Genomic DNA, 22,799 nt, shown 5'->3' with positions numbered 1-22,799 from the left:
AAGGGGGAATAAACCTTCCTTCTTCCTGGGTCCTCAAGTGCACTGGGTCAGCACCTCCCTCATTCTAGCAGGGGAGCACTCTCTGCTGGCACAGTCCCTCTGGGCTTATAACCCCTGATGTGCCAAGCTTAGAAACGAGGTTTGAGGCATAGTCAGAGGCAGTTTTCAGCCACCCGGCCCTTCGCCAGGTCTCCAGGGTTCCCCTGGTAGATTAGACTCTGGACCCTCACAAGTCCCTGTGCTTCACAGAAGGAGGATGAAATTGAAGCCATCATCAGCATTTCCGACGGCCTGAATCTGGTGAGTTCACACTCAAGCCAGTCCCCTGGCAGCATATAGCTCCCTGGGCCTGACCACGGTTTCTCCTGCAGCCTCCTGGGGGCTCCCTGGCAAACCCAAGCTGAGACCCAGCTGAATCTGTCACAATACGCCTGCAAAGGAGGGCTGGAGCCAGTGAGGCTAGTGGGGAAGAAGGGGGACTAGGGAGAGCAAGGTCTGTCTGCTGCACTCCTGATGGAGCATCTCTTCCAACCTGCTTCGCCACCTGCCTTCCCTGACCTGGCTCTTGGCTCTACCTTGTCATCCAGGCTGACCACCTGGGTGCACAGACCCCAGCTTCTCCCTCCCCACCTTCTCCGCAGTCTTCATCAGGGCTGTCCAGCATAGGCATAATCACAGGGGCTCCCCTGCCTCCAGGCTCCTGACTCCATCCACTTCCAAAGTTCAGCCAGAGCCACCCTTGTGGAACAGACCCAGCCACAACCCAGCTCAGAAAACACTAACGGCTGGTCCCTGCTCCCCTCAGGATGAAACCCCAGCTTCAGTCTGGCATGCAGGGCCTCCCCATCCAGCACCATCTGCCTTGCCCACCTTTTTTCCCACATTCACCCTACCAACCATCTAGCAATAAATCTGCTAACGTGCTCTGAACTCACCATGCGTCTCACTCCTCTGCCTTTATACATGTTGCTTCTTCCTGGCACACTTTTCCACCTGTCTCCCTCCCCCTGACAAACCATAGCAGAGCTTAATCCCACTTCTCTGGAAATCTCCCTGCTGCCCACCACCACAGGCTGGGTTAGATGCTTCTTCTTGGGGTCTCTGCAGACGGCCTCCTGGACTCTGCACCCACATTCCCAGGGTTGCATGTACCCAGGCCATGGTGTGTGTGATGTTCCTGGGAGTCAGACCATCAGGGGCCCTGCCCTGGATACCCAGCACACTGCTATGATCACCCTCAGTGATATCACCACCGTTCTTTTATATGCTGATCTTCCCACCGCCATACCATCCTGCAAACTACACACCATCAGACTGTGTCTTCTGTCTCCAGGATGGAACACAGTGCTTAGCACCAAATAGTTGCTGAATAATATTTATTACATGAATGAATAAAAGAGGGAAGGAAGGAGGAGGGATGCTCAGGGGCATTAAAGGCCACTGTCCCTTTATCACCGAGGTCTCACTGCTTGCCCAACTCCCTTTGCCCTTCTCAGGTGGCAGAAAAGGTCATGATCCTGGTGACTGATGCCAATGATGAGGCGCCCAGGTTCATCCAGGAGCCCTATGTTGTTCAGGTTCCTGAGGTGAGTGAGGGGCCCATAGGCAGAACCCATGCACTCCCACCCCAGACCCCTGTCCTCCTCTGGGGCCACTCTGTCCCCTGGCCAAGGGGACCCAGCAGGGGAGTGAAGAGTGCCCCTGTATTGCTCACGGCCCTCTGGAGAGCCTGCCCCTCCCTGCTCTTTCTCTGTTGCCATATTTTCACACATTCAATCTTATTCCAAAGGAATGTTTGTTTACCATTTTCCACTATAATCATAATGCATGTTTATTCTGGAAATGTAAAATATGCAGAAAAGTAGAAAAAAAAGTTTCAAAAATAACCCTCAATCCCTCTAGCCTGAGACATTTGTTATAGTTTGGTGTTTCTTTCTGGTCACTTTTATGATTATTGGATTTGTTTTCCATTTGTTTTACATAGTTGTGACTATATTAATCATAGGCTTTCTGTACACTGTTTTTAATACTTAATTTATAATGTTAGCATTTTCCTTAATAACTATAGAATTTGGGTAACTATTATTTTAATAGTTTCCACTTAGTGCGTATTCCATCATTTACTGACCTGCTCCTTTATGTTTGGATATTTAAGATGTTTTAAATTTTTGCTGTTATAAGAATTAGCAAATAAGAAATAACAAATTCTGAACATGAAAGTTCCTTTTCTCTAATTAGGATGATTTCCTTATGATACAGTCCAAGATCGGAAATTATTAGGTCATAAGCATAAATGAGATGAGGTGTTTGTGTATTGCTTTTCCAGAATGGCACCTATTTCATTTCTCCCCCGACAGATATAGGAGGGAGGGGTTGTCTCCCCATCCCTAACCGACGACACAGGACACTCAAATTTTTTACTGTTGGCTAATTCAGTAGGAGAAGTATTTCATTCTGGCTCCAAGTTGTGTGCATGTGATCTCTGGTGATGCTGAATATGTCTGTGTTTATTAACTGTTTTCTCATTCCATATTTAACTTTATCTATTTGGAGTCTGTTTCTCTCACTCTGTCCTTGAGGCCATACTCAGGGGACATGTCCGTGTGTTCCTCCTTCCCTGCACCCATGTTGACTGGCGTGTCTCCTGTGCTGCCCCTTCCCCAGCTGGGTGCTTTTTGGGTGAATCCCCACCTTTCCATCTCTTTTTAGCCCTCCATTCCCCTGCCTCTATCTTTCCATGGCCGCCCCTGACCCCCAGTTCCCTGAGCATTCTGTCACTGCCTCAGAACTGACCCCTGTGGCTGTTACCCCTCAGGACACACCTGCTGGGAGCAGCATCATTAAGGTCCATGCAGTGGACAAGGACACAGGTTCTGGAGGAAGTGTCACCTACTTCCTGCAGGTAAGGCAAGGCACACAGGACAGAACCGGAGGCCTGGGCTAGAGGGGACACCTGCATGGCCCCTGCCTTGTCATCAAGGCCCTCAGGTTAGCACCTCTACCTATTCCCAAAGGTTGGCAGAGGAGGCACAACAGATGCGCAGGGGTGGGATGCTTAGGTGGAGACGTGAGAAGCTATCTTCCCCTGATGGACCCATCCTGGATCCCTTCAGCTGGCCTGCATACTGCCCCCTAGATCTCCAGGACCCCCAGCTTTCTACCCCCAACCCCTTCCCCAGGAGGAGGCCTAGGCGCTTTGTACCCACACAGGGTAGAAGAAACCTGTCTGGGCCTAGAATTGTCAATAGGAAACAGGGCAGAAGGGGTGACTCTCAGAAGGAGCACAGCTACGACGCCCCCTACCCCGCACCCCATGCCACCTTGTCACAGGCAGAGACCCCCCTGCCCCTCCTGCTTCTCCCAGGACCCCTCAGGAGCCAGCTGTTGTCCTTCACTCAGCTGCTGTTTCGGCAGCTGCACCTTACTCTTCACATTTGGTCACTTGCTCTCACTATTTTCAAGGCAGTACAGCCAGTGGCTAAGAGCTCAGGTTCTGGTGCCATCCCCTGGGCTCCACGTACTGGAGAGATCCCACCACTTCCCACTCGTGAGCCTCTTCAACCTGTTATCTAATTTTCCCAGCTCAGTTTCCTCTCATGTAAGATGGGAGAGATAAAAGCACATCCCCACGGATGGTTGAGGATTAAATACATGTAAAGCTCTGATAACAGCTCCTGACTCAGTAATCCATCTTCAGGTTGAGGATCATCTCCTGTCCCTCCACCCGCCACGTCCCCACCCCAGGCACTGCATGGACTGGCCCACAGTCACTTGGTGGGGTTTGAAGTCCTTGGGGGCTCTCTTCAACACTATCGCTTTCAGGTTCTTGAACTCTAGGTTAGAACACTCGCTGACCTTTCTACCTGTTGGAACCTCCAGGCCAGAGCTTAGCCCAAAGTTGGGCCTGGTTTTCCAGCTGAGCAGCAGAAAAGCTGAGGCCCTGCTGGAGGGGCCTGAGGGTGTGGCCGCGGATGCCAGAGTCTTAGGCAGAGGGGCCCTGGGGGTTATGCCCTGAAGTTTGAACCTCAGCCCTGGGGCCAGAATTCTTGTGACAGAGGACAGAGAACACCCCTTTCCGTAATCAGAGGGGGCAGTCCTGGGGCCAGCCGGGTCCTTCCCTGAGGCCCGGCCTGCCCCCGGCTCTTCCAGAGCATGCACTCCGCCAAGTTTGCCGTGGACCACCACAGCGGCGTGCTGCGCCTCCGGGCTGGGAGCGCTCTGGACTACGAGAAGGCCCGGGCCCACTTCCTCATAGTGGTTGCCAAGGTAAAGAGAGGGAGGAATGGGGGGCATCTAGTCTTTCCCTGGCCTTTGTTAGGGGAAGCTGCCCCTGGATTGGGACTGAATTGGGCCCTGCAATGGAAAGGGAGCAGTTTGCAGAGCAGAAGGAGTGCTGGGGGTGGGGCTGCTCAGAACTTCTGTTGACTGGGTCCTGCCCTCAAGGGAGGCTGGTGTCTGTGGGCTGGAGAAGACATATTCCCTCCTGGGAGAGGGCAAACGTCCCCACAAGACTGGCAGGCCAGGTTACCCCCTGCAGGACCAGGCGGCCGTGGCCTGGAGACTTGCGCCCCCTCATATGCCCTGCACCCGGGCCTCTGGGCACCTCCAACCCTCTGCCTGGGCTCGCCCACCCACCTCTTCTCTGTGGGATCAGTTACCCTCTCTGAGTCTCAGTTTCCTTATCTGCCCACCTCTGAGGCTGAACTAAGCTCCTGGTGTTTCTGAAGTGCATGATGTGGGGCGGCAACTCTGCAGGCTCCGCCACAGTGGCCGCTCTTCCCCCAGGATGGGAAACCCCAGCGTCTAGCTAGGCCTGGTGGTATTTTCTTTCCCAGGAAAAGAAAGGCCCTTGCTGGTCGCATACTGGCTGCAGTCCATCCCACTCCAGCCTGTAATGTGAGCCATTTCTCCGAGAGGTCTGGGCCCAGGGGGCACACACTCCACTCTCCCCGCTCAGGCGGAGGCCCAAGGCATGCTCTGAGTAGGGCCTCAGGAAGTGTTTGATGCTTAGTTCCTGGCGGAGAGGGCAATTTGGCTCTGATTCTCTCCTCTGCCATGTGTCAAACATGATTTCTCTGGAGAGAAAACTAGCCCCATTTCCAAACGAACACTTGTAGGCACCTACCAGGCACTGACTGAGGACTTTCATGCATCATGTCATTAACTTTCCCAGTATTCCTAGGAGACACAGTTAGCTCCAGGTGACACAGGAGCAAACAGAACTCAGAGATGGCAGCTGGCCTCTGGGCCAGTAAATGGCAGGAGCCAGCTCCACTGGAGTCTGTCTGGCTCCAGAGTCCAACCTCTCTTCACTCTCTGATTCTTCCCCAGGACGGTGGAGGGAGGCTGCGAGGGGCTGACGTGGTGTTCTCAGCCACCACCACGGTCACAGTCAACGTGGGGGATGTGCAGGACATGGCCCCTCTCTTTGTGGGCACACCCTACTATGGCTACGTGTATGAGGACACCTTCCCGGTGGGTGCCCATGGCTGTGGGATCCCCCTACTGGGGACAAGTGGGCTTGGCCTCAAGTGGCCCTCCTCACATGGAGACTGTAGGACATGTGGGTCCCAGGGGGCCAGGGATACACATGTTTGGAGTAGAGAGGCTGGGTCCCTCCAAGAGGCGGCAAGTCTCCCTTAGACAAGTATTCCAGCCACAAACAGGTCCTTTTGCTAGTGGAAGTGTAGGAAGAAGAAGCAAGGTGTTGGTGTGTGGGTGCCTCCTGGGTGCCAAGACTGTGCCAGGCATTTATTCACTCGTTCATTCTCACCCAGCCCAGCCTCAAATGTCAACCCTTTAAAAGGGCTGAGTTAGTGGCTTGCAGCTGGCCCATGGCCTTGGTTCCAGTGAGGTCTTTCCTGCTCCTAGCCAGGGGATGGGATTCCTCTGTGCCTCCCCAGCTCCAAGCCTATAGCCTGGGATCCCTCAGACTAATAGCTCTTCTCACAGTTTGCTGCCAACCCACCCCAACCCTTGTCAGGCACAGGCCCAGCTGGGAGGCCAGACTGTTTCCCTCCCCAACAGTGCAATCGCCATCCTGGGTATTTCAGCTCTGTACCTCTCAGGGCAGGTCCCACGACACAGCCAGGCAGCAGAGGCCTTGCCTTCTGTCCACCCCTGAGGCCTCCCCATCCTCTATGTACCATCCCTGTACACCACTCTGCCCTAACCCTTGGCCCAAAGCTTCCCTTCCCTTCTCAGTGCAGCCCAGGCACCATTTTCCCTGGCATCTTTGGTTGAGGCAGGGTGCCCTCCACTGCTCCCACACCATGCACACCCCTCCTCCCTGAGCATGCCCCTCCTTGGGCTGCACCATGTATTTATGCATTTATGTGCACCCCCAGCCAGACCATGAGCTCCCTGCCAGAGCCAGACCTCACACGGCCACAGCACAGGAACTCTCTGTGGAATTGAATTGCATTCTCAATTTTCACCTCACTGGTTTCTTATTATTCCCGACTTCATAAAACAATGAAAACACTAACTGAGGAAGTCCTGTGCTGGGCCCAAGCTAACATGCCACCTCACCAGGAGCAGGCAGTGAGTGGTGGAGGCAAGCACAGAGCGCTGGAGAGTGACATGCTGGGCTGCCGTTGGGGACCACAGGATGGGACAGCAGGGCCCAGGCTGTCCTGCTGAGGAGCGAGGGGCAAAAAGAGATGCTGAAGGGAGGGGCAGCACCTGAACAGTCTGGAAGCAGCCCTGAGTGTGGGCATGCAAGGGAGAAGGCCTGAGTGAGGAGCTTAGAAGGGGTAGCAGGCCTGAGGGGAGCAGGGCTGCTCTAGTTGTGGCACCACAGGTCCACAGGATAAAGTCTAGCTCCTGGACTTGGTACTGGACCTCTCTGTGCCCAGCTGTCCCTCCCCTCCCCTCAGTGTACCTCTGAAGGTAAAAGGTCAGTGAGGGAGTGGGAGTGATGCTGGAGGGCTGGGGCAGCAGGGGTGCAGGCTGAGTGTGGCGTGTGGGAAAGGAGACTAGGACATGTGGGGAGGAGACCTAGGCAGGGGCCTGAGTGCCCCTGGGGCCCAGGCTTCCATCCAGCCCTGGGAGCCGGTGGGTGCTGCGATCTCCCTGCAGAGCATGGGTGGGGCCACACAGAGGCCTGGCTCTTTTCTTGGGCAGAGGCAGCATCTCTCTCTGTGTTGGGGGCAGTGTCTGGGGAGGGGGGAGCCCCAGCAGCATCCATCAGCCTCAGGCAGCTGCTTCCATTTCCCCCAGGGCTCAGAGGTACTGACTGTGGTCGCCATGGATGGAGATAGGGGAAAACCCAACCACATTCTCTACAGCCTTGTGAATGGTGAGTCTGGGGCAGCTTTGGGGATAGGCTTATCGCGGGGCTGCAGCCTCTGGGTCCCAGGGGGCCAGTGATACACGTGTCTGGAGTGAAGAGGCTGGGTCCCTACAAGAGGCAGCAAGTCTCCCTTAGACAAGTACTCCAGCCCTGCTTGTCATTATGTCCAGCAACAGGGGGGAAGCATCAAGGGGCAGGATTGAGGGTGCCACCGGTGGTGCCCGTGCCTGTTCCCTTCACCCTAGACATATGCTCCTTGATGGGAAGGGGTGACAGCGTTTCTCATACTCCTTAAATTGCTGTTGCTTTGGCCTAGACACACAGTTGAATTAAATGAATTAAGTGCAACGATATACAGCATTTCCCTAATACTGGCCCTGTTTAAGGACAAGAAAACTGAGGCTCAGAGAAACTAAATGGGCAACCCAAGCTCCCATGGGGTTTGGACCTAGGTCTGCTGGCTCTAAGTGTGTGCTCTTTCCACAGCCCAGCAGCTGCACATGCTCTTCAGCCCTCAGTAGCTGGTCCCTGTGAGCCAGGCCTCTCTGTGGGACCATGATGTCTAGGGCATGATCCCAGCATGCACTTGTCCACATTCTCTCAGACCCCGTGGCTTCCCCCAACCACATCCTGAGAATGTGTCTGGTGCACACGCGGCCTTCAGAGGCTCACACATGCACAGACACACCCACCGTCACCCGCAGGCTCCTTTCCCAGGGCGCACAGACCCTTGACTGCCTTCCCTCCCGTCCACCCCTGAACCATGTACAGTTACTGAGCACCTACCCCTCCCCATCTCCTCTCTCTCCTGCTCCCCCTCTTCACCCTCTTTCATCTCCCTCTCTCCTCTTTCTTCCCTCCCTCCCCCCTTCCCTTTTCTCATCTCTCTCCCCTTCCATATCTCCCTCCCTCTGTGTCTTTCTTTCGCCCTTTCTCCTTCCATCACAAGCATGTGATGTGTCTGCACACACACTAGGCATGCGAGAAGCAAAGTACTGTGGAACCTGGGAGCCAGACAGAAGTGAGTTTAAGTCCCAGCTCTGCACTCACTGAGCAACTTTACAGAAGTTACTTAGCCCCCCCTGACACTCAGTTTCCTTACTGGCAAGACACAGATAATAGAATTACATCCTATAGCAGAGACTTCAATGAGATAATGCAGAGGAACATATGGCACCCTACCCAAGCGGCTCCCCTCATCCCCTTGTGGCCACACGTGGAACTGCAGGGTGCATTTCTTGACAGGGAGTGATGGAGCCTTTGAAATTAATGAGACGTCTGGAGCCATCTCCATCACCCAGAGCCCTGTCCAGCTCCGGAGAGATGTGTATGAGCTGCATGTACAGGTACATTGCCTCTAGCTTGACCTTCCCCACTTGGGAGGAAATGAGATCACCCAAAGGATGGCTGTAGGAGAGAGGAGCCATTGGCCAGGAAACACAGCTGTGGGAACATCCAGGGCTAGGAGTGAGGAGCAGGGGGACACAGGTGACAGAGACACAGGAGAGATCAGTGAGGTGGGGAGGAACCTGCAGAAAGTGGAGTCTCATTCGCCAAGGGAACAGAGCACTCGGGAAGGTGAAAGAGGTGACAGTGCTGCCTGCGGCTTGGAAACCAGTGTGTGGTATCCAAGTTGGGGGTGAGCTGAGAGTTGAGTGGAAAGTAGGAAATGGAGACAGCAGGTATAGGCTTCTGAGAAGGGAGAGTGAAGACAGCAGCTAGGGTGTGACAGACTAGCATCCAGCAAATGTAATTGTAGGATAGGTAAGAGCACAGCACACCTACAGAGCAAGCGGAAGGAGGCCTGGAAGGGGTTCATATGATATGTGTCATATGGTGCATGCGCTGCCTATGAATTCTCAACCCTGACTCTGCAGCCTGCATTTATTCTCTGTTGCTGCATCTCCACACCTCCCCTCCCTGCACACACCACCACCCCCCACTGACTGGCCAAATGGACATAGGGACAGAATGTGGCAGAACTGAAATTTGAAACCAAGAAAGGGAGGCAGTGTGGTGAGATGGAGACAGCCCTGATTCAGGAATCAGATGCCTGAGTGCCTCCAATTCCAGCTCTGCTCCTCACTAGCTGTATGACTCTAGGTAACTGCTTTGCCCCTCTGTGCCTCATCTGCAAAAGAGTGTTAGTAAGAGCATGTATTAGTTTCTTGTGGCTGTTGTCACATATTACCATAAACATAATGTCTGAAAACAACACACATCCTCTTTGCCATATTCTGTCAGAAGCAAGTTGTCAGGCCAGGGCATACATAAGGAAAGGGAATTGCACAAGAGCACAAACTTCCAGAGGTGGGGATCACTGGGGCCATCTTGGAGATGGCCTGTCACACAGCCCTAGCCACCTATCCCTACTGCAGGTAACTGAGGTCAGTCCTGCAGGGAGCCCAGCTGCCCAGGCCACGGTCCCAGTCATCATCAGAATCGTAGACCTCAACAACCACCCGCCTACATTCTATGGAGAGAGTGGACCCCAGAACAGATTTGAGTTGTCCATGTATGAGCACCCGCCTCAGGGGGAGATCCTGCGGGGCCTCAAGATTACTGTCAACGACTCAGACCAGGTGTGTGGTCCTGCTTTCCCCTCTGTCTTCTGAGGTCCCAAGGCTGGTTCTGCATAGCCTTCACTGTATGTCCCAGACCTGCTGGGTCACTAATGAATGACACAAGGGGGTGTAACCAAGAGCAGGGTGGAAGACTGTCTGCTTGGCCTAGAAACATTCACAATCAATTAAAAACTAAAACATCAGTCAAGCTAAAGCTCTCCTGCCCCTGATCTGCCAGAGAGGCACATGTGAACGTGTCCTGTCACCTTTGTGCCCAGCGCAGGACCAGGCCATGTGTGTTTGCTCCCTTGCTGAGGGCTACCTAGCCTGCTAAGTCTTCCTGATCCTGGACTGCCTGGCGCATAGAAAGAAGTGATAGTACTTCTCAGGGTTAAGGACATATGAAGGCTCCTCGCTTAGTGGCTTAGGCTGCATAATGATTTTCTACTCTCATTCATCGTGTTTCCTCTCTCCAAACAATATTGTCCAGGGAGCCAATGCCAAATTCAACCTGAGGTTGGTGGGGCCCGGGGTTATCTTCCGAGTGGTCCCACTGACAGTCCTGAATGAAGCCCAAGTCACCATCATTGTGGAGAACTCGGCCGCAATTGACTTTGAAAAGTTCAAAGTGTTAACCTTCAAGGTAGGTAGTGCGTGGCACTTCCCAGAATGGGGGGGTCCCAGCAGCCCCTGGATTCATTCCCAGAGGCCCCTTGTCAGCCCCTACCCCTCCCTGGCCTCTTTTCCTCTCAGTCCCTCTGCCTCTCCTGCTTCAATTCTCCCCAGAATGCAAGGGAGAGTCAAAGGAAAACTTGAATATAATGTGCCTTGTTAATAGAGTGAGAAGGAAAAATGATTTGATTATCAAGATCGATATTTTTTATATGAATTTGACATCAGTCACTTATTCTGATAAAGTAACAGAAGATGTAAAAAAGAAATACTTTGTTGATATTATTTAAATGATTATAGTTACTTATAACTCTACACATATGCACATCTATGGCCAGCATTGTGCTTAAAGGTGAAATTCTAAAAGCATTCTATGCAGTCAGGAACAAAACTTGGATGCTTTCTATCACCACTGTTATTTAACACTATTCCTGGAATAATGTTACTCTTGGATAAAGAAAGGAAAGAAGAGGCAAAAACGTTAGAAAGGAAGAGTCAAAATTATCATTATTTGTAGATGGTATGTTTGTTTGCTTAAGAAAACCTAAGAGAAATGGTCAAAAACTGTTAAAGACACAGGAAAGTTGCTAACACAGTTGATTACAAAGTTAATACACAAAATCTAATAGTTTTCCTACATACAAAAAAATAGCATTCAGAATGATGGAATCCAGAATTCTCTTTTACAATGACGACTAAAAGTAAAATTCCTAGGAATTACGATAAGAAATACACAGTAAGTGACAAAAAATGTAAAAATTTAACAAAGGAATATAAAGAAGGCACAAAATGGAAAGGCTCTTCTTGTTAAAACATGCATATTTTCATTAAATTAATAAAGAATCCAATGCCATCTCAATAAGTCTTACTTAGAATTTCCCTTGGGGAGGTGGTGAGGGGCTTGACACAATTACATTGGATTTTATCTGGAAAAATAAACCTGTAAGAATAGTCAGAAAAATTCAGGGAGGGAAATGAGGCAGGAACTTGTTCTGATAAATATTTAATTATATTATGAAGCAAAATAATTTTTTAATTGGAACTAATAAGTAATATGCAAATCATTGAAACAAAAGAAATTGGCCCAAATCAACTATAAGAACTCCAAAAAAGCAGGCATTGCAGGTTGGTGGGGGGAGATGATGTAATGCCTTCCAGGTGGTCCTGGTCGGTGGCAGCAGGAATTGCTGGCTGGCAGCTGAGAGTAAGGACTGGAGACAAGGCCGGTGGGTACCGGGCCAGTGCTGAGGCAGGAAGCAGGAAGGCTCTCGGCAGGGGACCGCCACCCAGACAGGTCCTCCTCTGCTCCCTTCCCCAGCTCCTGGCCGTTGAAGTGAACACCCCAGAGAAGTTCAGTTCCACAGCGGATGTTGTGATCCAGCTCCTGGACACCAACGACAATGTCCCCAAGTTCACCTCCCACTACTACATTGCCAGGATCCCCGAGAATGCCCCGGGTGGCTCCAACGTGGTGGCTGTCACAGTGAGCTGGAGACTGGCCCAGGGGCTGGGGGTGGGATGGGACCCCCACTGCAGGGGTGCCTGATGAAGTCAGACAAACCTGGGTTCTAGTTTGAATCTCAAAGCCTACATTCACTACCTATGTCCTTGGACAAGCTCCTGTCCTCTCTGAGCCTCAGTTTCTTCTATACAAAGGAGATGACACCTAACACTGAAGGAGGACATTAGTGTAAACCCTAGTTCAGGGCATGGGGCTCATCTTTTCCTTCCCCTTTTACAAAGGAGGAATAAATGCCTTCCAGATCTAAACCTTTTGGTTCCCCAACACTTGAGACCCCCTGGGTGGAAAATCTAGGGCAAACCTCCAGATCAGAGTCTACCCAGCTGGGCAAACCCCAAGCCCCACAGTGTGCCATGGAAGCAGCCCTCAGACACAGGAGCTGCCCATGTGCCTTGGCAAAGGGGCAGGTGCCACTGCAAACTTTCTCTCTTCCAGGCTGTGGATCCAGACACAGGTCCCTGGGGCGAAGTCAAATACTCCATCTATGGGTCTGGGGCAGACCTGTGAGTAGATCCAGAATCCCATACAGGGCCTTGGGCAAGGGATTTGGGAGTCTAAGGGTGGAGGTGCTGAAGGTAGGAGGAACTTGGAAAGGAATGGGGGGATGGCAAGGAATGGAGGGAAGTAGTGGAGAGCCTGAGGCAGAGGTGTGGGGACACATGCAGCGAGATGCTGGGATCCAAGGGACCCTGCGATGAAGGGTGGTCATCACAGCCCTGTGCTGGAGCTCCTGGCCTCAGAAGCCAGGCAAGGGGTGCTGAGCTAAGGACAGGCTAGGGAAGGGCAGGCTGTGGCAGGAGATACACACAGATTGTAATGCCTTATGATCCTCAGCTCTAGGAACCATTAGATGTGTGCATGCCATTCACTGGTTTGTCTATTCTAATACAAATAATTTAATCCTTCCTTACGATCTTTGAAGACAAAAGTACTTTCAAAAATTTCTGATGGGTCTTCATAATGTTCCAGATATTTCTGCTGTAAGCACAACTTTAGGAATTATAGGAGAGAGTTTATGTTAAGTTCCAAAAACCTATTAAAGAGAACTTATTATTTTAAAATAATGATTATATTAAATTCAAAAAGAAAAAAACTGCAAAGAGTGTGCTTGCTAGAATAGCCAAGTAGAGTTTACAAAGGTGTTTTTGTAAGGGCTGTGACTCAGTTGTTAAATTCAGTGTTGTTAGGTGGGCAAGTAGATGGTTGGTCCTGCTTCCCCAATCAGACTGCAAGAATGGGGAAAGGAGCACGGGAACACTTTGGAGAAGCTGCATATGCATTACTGCTACCTCCTGGAGGCAGCTCTTTACTGCAGGCTTCTGCATGTGTATGTGCGTGTGCACAGTGCCCGCACTCTCTGTGCCCACAGCTTCCTGATCCACCCATCCACTGGGATCATCTACACCCAGCCCTGGGCCAACCTGGATGCTGAGACTACTGCCAGGTACAACTTCTATGTGAAGGCAGAAGATATGGAGGGCAGGTACAGCCTGGCTGAGGTGTTCATCACTCTGCTGGATGTCAATGACCACTACCCCCAGTTTGGAAAGAGCATCCAGGAGAAGACAATGGTGCTGGGCACCCCAGTGAAAATTGAGGTGGGCTTTAAAAGCAGCCAAGCTCCCCTGAAAGCTTTGTTCCAGCAGCTGCAAGAGACATTGTGGCATAAGAATTTATTTTAAAATAAAGTTCATTAGATTTTCATTATGGGTGGGTTTTTAAGATACTTGCTGCAAACCCATCCCCACCTCAACCCAGAAATAACCTGTGAGATACCTTTGATTATGGAGGGCCTTGTCCAAGTGGAAATCTAATAGATACTTTACAAAATAAAAAATTGAGGCTCAGGTGGAGGGTTTGGCTCACCTTAGTTCACATGGCGGGTCTGCCTGCTGTCAGAGCCATGCTTTCCCACTGCACTACACTGTCTCCGCAGTGTGGAAGCTGTATGACTCTGAAACCCAATAGACTTAACTTTGAATCCCAACTCCCTCTTCTACCTGTCTGTCCTTAGACAAGTCATTTGGCATCCAAGTTTTTGTTTTTTTAACAATACCCACTACTTAGATGTACTCTGAGAGGAGAATCGTGTGTCAGAGCCTAGCTTAGACCCAGGTTCATTCCATTTCTCTCCCACCTCCAGTCCACTCAAAATAGGATCAGGACCATTTTCCATCAACCCAGCTTTGGCCCCATGACATGTTGGTTTAGCCAGGTTACACAAGTATTTTCTGTCCCTGTGCACAGGCCACAGACCAGGATGCAGAGGAGCCCAACAACCTGGTGGACTATTCCATTACCCACGCAGAACCAGCCAATGTGTTTGACATCGATGCACACACAGGGGAGATCCGGCTCAAGAACTCCATCCACTCCCTGGATGCCCTGCGCAACATCACATCCAACAGAGATGGCACATGGTCCCTAGAGGTGCAGGCCAAGGACCGCGGCTTCCCATCCTTCAGCACCACAGCCTCACTCAAGATTGACATCACAGACACTGAGGTGGGTACGAAGCCTAGATTGGGAAGAGGGTCAGAAGCCAGCTCAGGTCTTGCTGCAAAGTGACCAGAGGGAGAGAGTGTCTCCAGCCTTCCTCCAAAATACACTCAATGCTGGCAAAGGCTGCAGGGGCCGTCAAACACATAGGCTTTGGAATCACGTTGAAATCCTAGTTTCAACATTTATTCATGGTATGACTTCAGGCTTTGCTAAGCCTCCACTTCCTTTCCTGTAAAATGGAAACAGTGATCCTCCTTCACGAGGGTGTTGAAAGCCAGAAGTGCAATCACTATGTGCAGTTCTTAGCTCAGAACCTGGCAGCGAGTCATCACTGACGGAGTTCCTGACGCAGTCTGGCTGACAAGGCCCTCCATAATCAAAGGTAGGCAATTTCTTACTCTCTCCAGACCAGAGTTCAGCTAAGACAGGAGCTCCTAATCTGAAAGAGATTGTTTGCATCACACTGTATGTGCATTTTTCTGGAGAGCTGAGCGGTCACATTTTCTCTTTGTGAGTTTTTCCTGGAATGAAGCCCATAGTGCTCAACAGATTCTCAAGGGACACCTGACCCCCAGAAAGTTTAAAAACCATCAGGCTTGAGGGAACTCATGGCCCTGCTCTGCCCTCCTTCAGGGACGAGGCAGGAGCAGCTGAAGGCTGCTTGTGGAGCAAGGGGAGCAAGTTTCCCCATGTGGAGCAAGGGGCTGGCTCTCTCTTCCAGATGCTGTCCCGAAGCCCCATGGCCACCTTCCTGATGCAGACCAAGGACAACCCCATGAAGGCTGTGGGCGTGCTGGCAGGCATTGTGGCCAGCATCGTGGCCATAACCATCCTCATCTCCACCGCCACCTTCTGGCGCAACAAGAAGTCCAACAAGGTCCTGCCAGTGCGACGTGTGCTCCGCAAGCGGCCCAGCCCTGCACCCCGCACTGTCCGTATTGAGTGGCTCAAGTTCAGGAGGACCAGGGCCGCTAACAAGTTTGAGCTCAGGGAGGAGCCTCCCCACGAGAACTGCAACAAACACAGCCCAGGAGGCACCATGCCCCCAGCCCCGGCTCCCCCTCCACCCACCAGAATGGCGCCCAGCACCGGTGTGACCCTCTGGACTGTGCCTACAGTCTCGGGCTCACTCACCCTTCAGCAACCCCAGCGGCCACCCAAACCCAAGGCCTTGGGGAGCCCCAGCCAGTCAGCTCTGGTCTCGGAGCTCAGGCAGAAGTTTGAGAAGAAGCATGGAGATGAGAAGGCTTACTTCTAAAGTGTGTCCTGTGGCCCCTTTCTTCCCCCCCAACAACCACCCTGTTGGTTTGGGCCATGCTCCCCACTACCTGCTCCTTACGGTCACTCCTGTCTTGCACAATGGTGTGACCCCCATATCCAAGGCTCTGGACAGCACCTTGGGCAAGGGATTTCTCTGGTTATGGGATGCAGTTGGCAAACGCTTCCCCATCACCTACATCCTTGGCACAACTGTGTGGTTCCCCATTCCTCAGAGGCTGGAAACAGACAAAGAGCCAGCTCTATGTGTCTTCTACTTACCAAGCCCAGACTTAACAGTCCCTTGGGTACCCCTGGGGCCTCAGCATCCTTAGTCAAGGAGTAGAGCCCGGGCCACATGTGACAAGGCCTCCTAGGTTGTGAATCTTAAAGTCTCTGGCTAAGAGCAGGAGCAGGAAAGGTTGGTTTAGTCCTGGCTGAGGCTGGAGATCAGCGAACCTTGCAGGCTGTAGGAGAGCAAATGCATCAGGGGAGGGCAAAGATGCACTGAAAACTCAGCTGACTGGGACTGGGACTGAAAGCCATCGGGAAGATGGATGCTGGTGTCCGGGCAGAGACTTTGGTCCCCTGCTGTGCTCACATGGAACCAGGAGCACAGAGGTCCAAGATGACGATGCAAGAATGACAGCAGATGGCCTCAGCCAGGGCTGCCATGGGCCCAGAAATGTCCAAGCTGGAGCCACAGTGGTAGCCCTAGAAGTTTCCAGAAGAGCATCAAGGCCCCCCTCTAGGGAGCTGTCCCACCAGAAGTCCTTGAAGTGACAGTGAAGGGCTGAGGTCTGAGGAGACTTCCATTTTTATCTGGCTCTTCTGCTCACGTGGCATAAGCTTGGGAAAGCTGTTCAAACCCCCTGACCACTCTCTTCTTCATCTGTAAAATGAAAAGAGTAAGTCCTGGCTGCCTCACTCACAGGCCTAAGGTGAGGATTGAAATACTATGTGATGATGAGGGCTTTAGCCAAGCACAAAGCAGCGCAAATGTGAAGTATTTTTCTGCAGCCCCATTCTCTGGGATGCAGCTCTTCCACAAAGTATTAGGAGCCTCTCATCTACTCTGCCATGCACCCCAAGGGGGCACTGTGCTGCATTTGGGTCTGGCCCACATCCCGGGCAGACAGAGCTGGACGAGGGCGTTGCCCTAGACACACGCCTCCCTTTGCGTTCTCCACCACAGACCCAGTGTGGCCCTGGCTGACCACCGCCAGAGAGGACCAGAGCTAAGCAGCACATCCAGCCCAAACGTCCCTTTTGCCAAGAGGATGAAAACACATTCCCAAGAGAGGAGGGGTTGCCTGAGGCCATACAGCGGGTTGGTAGCAGGACCTGGTCAGAAGGCTCCCCACCCCAGGGGATTTCCCTTTATTCAGGCACACCTCTTCAGCTTGTGACAACCTCCCCCAGGAGAGGAGACATGCAGGCCTCTATGATTATGCCAAGGAGTCCTCCCCGGCTCTAAGGAAACCTGCTGTGAGGAAATCTGGATATGTACAGAGAGAAAGGAGAGCAGATCTTCATATTTCCCACCATTCACTTACAGCTCCTCTAGAATATGTGGGTGATTTTATTTTAACAAATTGTATGCATGTATGGTTTCTTGATTTCTAAGTCTGAGTTTTGAGGTTACTCACATATAATGAATATACAGGAACTTTGCACCCTGTGGTTTAAGAGAGGGCTGCCTTGGACCATGTTTGCCCTCCACAGGGAATACAGCATCCTTACAACCTGCATGCAGTCAACTTCTTTTGTAAATGGTAAATAAAATCTGTTAACTAAGGGCCAACCTGAGCCCCTGCTCCCTGGTTGTGTTCGTGTTCACTGACTCATAGAGACCAGTCTTCCTGACAGCCAAGCTCAGCCTGCTTCCTTGCTCCCTCCTATGGTGGGAGGACCCTTCCTCCAACCTCCAGATCTGACTCTGTGGGAGGCTGAATGTGTCCAAATTGCCATGCATACACCTCTGACTAGCACATTTAGGGCGTGTCGGCAGAGTATAGCCCATCAGGGCCTAGACTGGGCTTTTCTCCTGAGCCGGATAAGCCCTAGCAGGGCTGCTTGAGGAAGACTGGGATCTGGATCTAGAACTCATTATTCCCTAACCCAGCCCGGTGAGGGTAGGAATTGGGAGGCCTGGCTGGGCATGAAAGCTGGGAAGCGGTTTTCTCTCCAGAACAGTGGTCATGAAGGCCTCTGGGCTGGAAGCTCGGGCCAGCATCTGGGTCCTGGGAGGGAGGTGGGCTCCTCCACAGGCCCAGGAACTTGAACCAAAGCAGAGGCAATCTTGGAAACGCCGCACATGGTCAGGTATGGGGAGGTATGGAGAAAGTACCTAGTGGCCAGCATGAGCCAAATTGGGAAAAGGAAGAAGGTACAGCTGAGCCTAAGAGGCCAGCAAACATGGAAGCCCAGAAAGAGAGACCCCAGCCAGTGGGAGTGAGGCCAGGCCAAGCCCCACTGCTCTAGGGAAGGGTGGCTGCTGCAGGACTGCTGCCCAGTCACATTGGCACAGCCCTGGACTAACTACACGGTGGCACCATGTCAGCTTCAGGGTGAAGAGCTGGGAGGCAGGGGTGACAGGTGAGTCAGGCTCACTCTCTCCTGGGCCCCAAGAATAGAAGGACAATCAATACATATGACTCCAAGAAGTCTGCAGAAGAGTGTGCATTTTTTCTTGTAGCTGACCTCAGACTTTCTAATTATATGAAATAACATGGTGCTTTACAGCCTGACAGCCCTGAGTGTGAATCCTGGTTCTGCTATTTTTTTTTTTTTTTTATTTTTTATTTTTTTTATTTTTTTTTTTTTTATTGAAGGGTAGTTGACACACAGTATTACATTACATTAGTTTCAGGTGTACAACACAGTGATTCAACATTTATATACATGATAATTCTAAGTACCAGCTATCACCATACCAAGTTGTTACAATATTTTGACTATATTCCTTATGCTATACATTACATCCCGGTTGCTTATTTATTTTACAATTGGAAGTGTGTACTTTTTCTTGGTTGTTGTTGTTAGGGCATCTCTCATTTTTATTGATCAAATGGTTGTTAACAACAATAAAATTCTGTATAGGGGAGTCAATGCTCAATGCACAATCATTAATCCACCCCAAGCCTAATTTTCGTCAGTCTCCAATCTTCTGAAGCATAACGAACAAGTTCTTACATGGAGAACAAATTCTTACATAGTGAATAAGTTACATGGTGAACAGTACAAGGGCAGTCATCACAGAAACTTTTGGTTTTGCTCATGCATTATGAACTATAAATAGTCAGTTCAAATATGAATACACATTTGATTTTTATACTTGATTTATATGTGGATACCACATTTCTCTCTTTATTATTTTTAATAAGATGCTGAAGTGGTAGGTAGATACAACATAAAGGTAGAAAACATAGTTTAGTGTTGTAAGAGAGCAAATGTATATGATCAGGTGTGTGCCTGTAGACTATGTGTTAATCCAAGCTAGACAAGGGCAATAAAACATCCACATATGCAGAAGATTTCTCTCAGAACAGGGGGGGTGAGGTTCTAAGCCTCACCTCTGTTGATCCCCAATTTCTCACCTGATGACCCCCCAGCGACTGTGCCTGTCTTAGGTTGTTCCTCCCTTGAGGAATCTTACCCGTCTCTGGCTAACCAGTCATCTTCCGGGGCCACACAGGGAAATGTTAAGTTGGTAAGTGAGAGAGAAGCCTTATTGTTTGAAATGGTTAGCTTTTTATTTCTTTGCATATTTATGCCCTGTGGCTTCTATGCCCAGCATTTGTCTTGAGGTATCTTTACCACTTGGAGGAGTTATGATACTCGGTAAATTTGATATGAGGCACGAATTCTATTTAAGAATTCGTTGTAATTAGGAAGGAAGAAGAAAAGCTATAGAAGTAGCAGGCGGGAGAAAACATGGGAAGATTGATTATTTCTTTGACATATCTTCTTGTAGAGTAACTTCAGCATGTATATATTTTAAGCTACTACTTAAATTGCGCACACACATTAACATAATAGGAGTATAGTTACATAACCAAAGCATACCTGTAATTACCAGCCATCTCCAGTGAAACCAAGAAAACCAGTTAGGCACCCTAGGCATTTGTGAAAACTTATCAATGATATGATGGTTATTATCTAACTGAATTTGAATAGTTTGAGAAAAATCAGACAAATTAAAACAACCCATTCCTGGGCACTGTTCACATCCCATATGTTCTTTTAACAGTAAATAGTCTGTAGTTGTAAGATTTTGGAGCGCTACAATTTGCACTTCTCCTAATTCTTGGTTGAGTTCCAACAGTATAGATCCAGTCAAATTTGTTGTTTTACTGTATGCACAGGCCAGCTTAGATATCTCCTTCATTCCCATGGCAAGTCCAGGAGCTGGTGGGATGAGTGCATCTACAGCTGTAGCAGTGCGTGGATCTTTGTTGGGGTTTTTTGATGATCATCTTCTGGCATGAGTCTTCCCGAGAGTGCTGATGTTGGAAGTTCTCTTTCATATCGTTTCTTAGTTCATTTTCGGGGTAGCCAAATTAGGCTTTGATCCTCTGTATAAACACAAACAGACCCTTTGCCTACACTTTTATATGTCCTTTATATTATTGTGTAGAACTCATTAGAGGTCACCACATAGGAACTGCATTTTTTTTTTTAATCATTAATCTACACTTACATGACGAATACTTACGAATACTTTGTTTACTAGGCTCTCCCCTATACCAGGTCCCCCCTATATACTCCTTTACAGTCACTGTCCATCAGCGTAGCAACCTGTTGTAGAATCACTACTTGTCTTCTCTGTGTTGTACAGCCCTCCCCTTTCTCCCACCCTGCTATGGATGCTAATCTTAATACCCCCCTACTTCTCCCCCCCTTATCCCTCCCTACCCACCCATCCTCCCCAGTCCCTTTCCCTTTGGTACCTGTTAGTCCATTCTTGAGTTCTGTGATTCTGCTGCTGTTTTGTTCCTTCAGTTTTTCCTTTGTTCTTATATTCCACAGATGAGTGAAATCATTTGGTATTTCTCTTTCTCTGCTTGGCTTGTTTCACTGAGCAAAATACCCTCCAGCTCCATCCATGTTGCTGCAAATGGTTGGATTTGCCCTTTTCTTATGGCTGAGTAGTATTCCATTGTGTATATGTACCACATCTTCTTTATCCATTCATCTATCGATGGACATTTAGGTTGCTTCCAATTCTTGGCTATTGTAAATAGTGCTGCGATAAACATAGGGGTGCACTGATCTTTCTCATACTTGATTGCTGCATTCTTAGGGTAAATTCCTAGGAGTGCAATTCCTGGGTCAAATGGTAAGTCTGTTTTGAGCATTTTGATGTACCTCCATACTGCTTTCCACAATGGTTGAACAAGTTTACATTCCCACCAGCAGTGTAGGAGGGTTCCCCTTTCTCCACAGCCTCGCCAACATTTGTTGTTGTTTGTCTTTTGGATGGCAGCCATCCTTACTGGTGTGAGGTGATACCTCATTGTAGTTTTAATTTGCATTTCTCTGATAATTAGCGATGTGGAGCATCTTTTCATGTGTCTGTTGGCCATCTGTATTTCTTTTTTGGAGAACCGTCTGTTCAGTTCCTTTGCCCATTTTTTAATTGGGTTATTTGTTTTTTGTTTGTTGAGGCGTGTGAGCTCTTTATATATTCTGGACGTCAAGCCTTTATCGGATGTGTCATTTTCAAAGATATTCTCCCATACTGTAGGGTTTCTTTTTGTTCTATTGATGGTGTCTTTTGCTGTACAGAAGCTTTTCAGCTTAATATAGTCCCACTTGTTCATTTTTGCTGTTGTTTTCCTTGCCCGGGGAGATATGTTCAAGAAGAGGTCACTCATGTTTATGTCTAAGAGGTTTGTGCCTATGTTTTCTTCCAAGAGTTTAATGGTTTCATGACTTACATTCAGGTCTTTGATCCATTTTGAGTTTACTTTTGTATATGGGGTTAGACGATGGTCCAGTTTCATTCTCCTACATGTAGCTGTCCAGTTTTGCCAGCACCATCTGTTGAAGAGACTGTCATTTCGCCATTGTATGTCCATGGCTCCTTTATCAAATATTAATTGACCATATATGTCTGAGTTAATGTCTGGATTCTCTAGTCTGTTCCATTGGTCTGTGGCTCTGTTCTTGTGCCAGTACCAAATTGTCTTGATTACTATGGCTTTATAATAGAGCTTGAAGTTGGGGAGTGAGATCCCCCCTACTTTATTCTTCTTTCTCAGGATTGCTTTGGCTATTCGGGGTCTTTGGTGGTTCCATATGAATTTTTGAATTATTTGATCCAGTTCATTGAAGAATGTTGCTGGTAGTCTCATAGGGATTGCATCAAATCTGTATATTGCTTTGGGCAGGATGGCCATTTTGACGATATTAATTCTTCCTAGCCATGAGCATGGGATGCGTTTCCATCTGTTAGTGTCCCCTTTAATTTCTTTTAAGAGTGACTTGTAGTTTTCAGAATATAAGTCTTTCACTTCTTTGGTTAGGTTTATTCCTAGGTATTTTATTTTTTTTGATGCAATTGTGAATGGAGTTGTTTTCCTGATTTCTCTTTCTGTTGGTTCATTGTTGGTATATAGGAAAGCCACAGATTTCTGTGTGTTGATTTTGTATCCTGCAACTTTGCTGTATTCCGATATCAGTTCTAGTAGTTCTGGGGTGGAGTCTTTAGGGTTTTTTATGTACAGTATCATGTCATCTGCAAATAGTGAGAGTTTGACTTCTTCTTTGCCAATCTGGATTCCTTGTATTTTTTTGTTTTGTCTGATTGCCGTGGCTAGGACCTCTAGTACAATGTTAAATAACAGTGGGGAGAGTGGGCATCCCTGTCTAGTTCCCGATCTCAGCGGAAATGCTTTCAGCTTCTCGCTATTCAATATAATGTTGGCTGTGGGTTTTTCATAGATGGCCTTTATTATGTTGAGGTACTTGCCCTCTATTCCCA

The 22,799-nt window shown here is 49.5% G+C and overlaps 1 protein-coding gene across 2 annotated transcripts in view; it reads left to right on the top strand.

Annotated features, from left to right (window-relative positions):
- CDHR1 (cadherin related family member 1) overlaps positions 1-22,799 on the top strand; it is a 31,210-nt gene that overhangs the window by 2,733 nt on the left and 5,678 nt on the right. Inside the window, exons 4-17 of one of the 2 annotated variants that reach the window (XM_036883957.2) lie at positions 250-300; positions 1,497-1,586; positions 2,816-2,902; positions 4,150-4,266; positions 5,332-5,475; positions 7,222-7,300; positions 8,540-8,640; positions 9,673-9,876; positions 10,349-10,501; positions 11,849-12,013; positions 12,488-12,555; positions 13,422-13,650; positions 14,300-14,557; positions 15,276-17,611. In XM_036883957.2, the coding sequence (XP_036739852.2) occupies positions 250-300; positions 1,497-1,586; positions 2,816-2,902; positions 4,150-4,266; positions 5,332-5,475; positions 7,222-7,300; positions 8,540-8,640; positions 9,673-9,876; positions 10,349-10,501; positions 11,849-12,013; positions 12,488-12,555; positions 13,422-13,650; positions 14,300-14,557; positions 15,276-15,812 (2,283 nt within the window). In that variant the 3' untranslated portion in view covers positions 15,813-17,611. Of the gene's footprint in view, positions 1-249; positions 301-1,496; positions 1,587-2,815; positions 2,903-4,149; positions 4,267-5,331; positions 5,476-7,221; positions 7,301-8,539; positions 8,641-9,672; positions 9,877-10,348; positions 10,502-11,848; positions 12,014-12,487; positions 12,556-13,421; positions 13,651-14,299; positions 14,558-15,275; positions 17,612-22,799 lie in introns of those variants that run through there. The other variant, XM_036883958.2, reaches the window with a different exon arrangement.

Source organism: Manis pentadactyla, chromosome 8 (genome assembly GCF_030020395.1).
Source record: "Manis pentadactyla isolate mManPen7 chromosome 8, mManPen7.hap1, whole genome shotgun sequence".
NCBI classification, from domain to species: domain Eukaryota; kingdom Metazoa; phylum Chordata; class Mammalia; order Pholidota; family Manidae; genus Manis; species Manis pentadactyla.
This window is presented reverse-complemented; position numbering and strand designations above follow the sequence as displayed.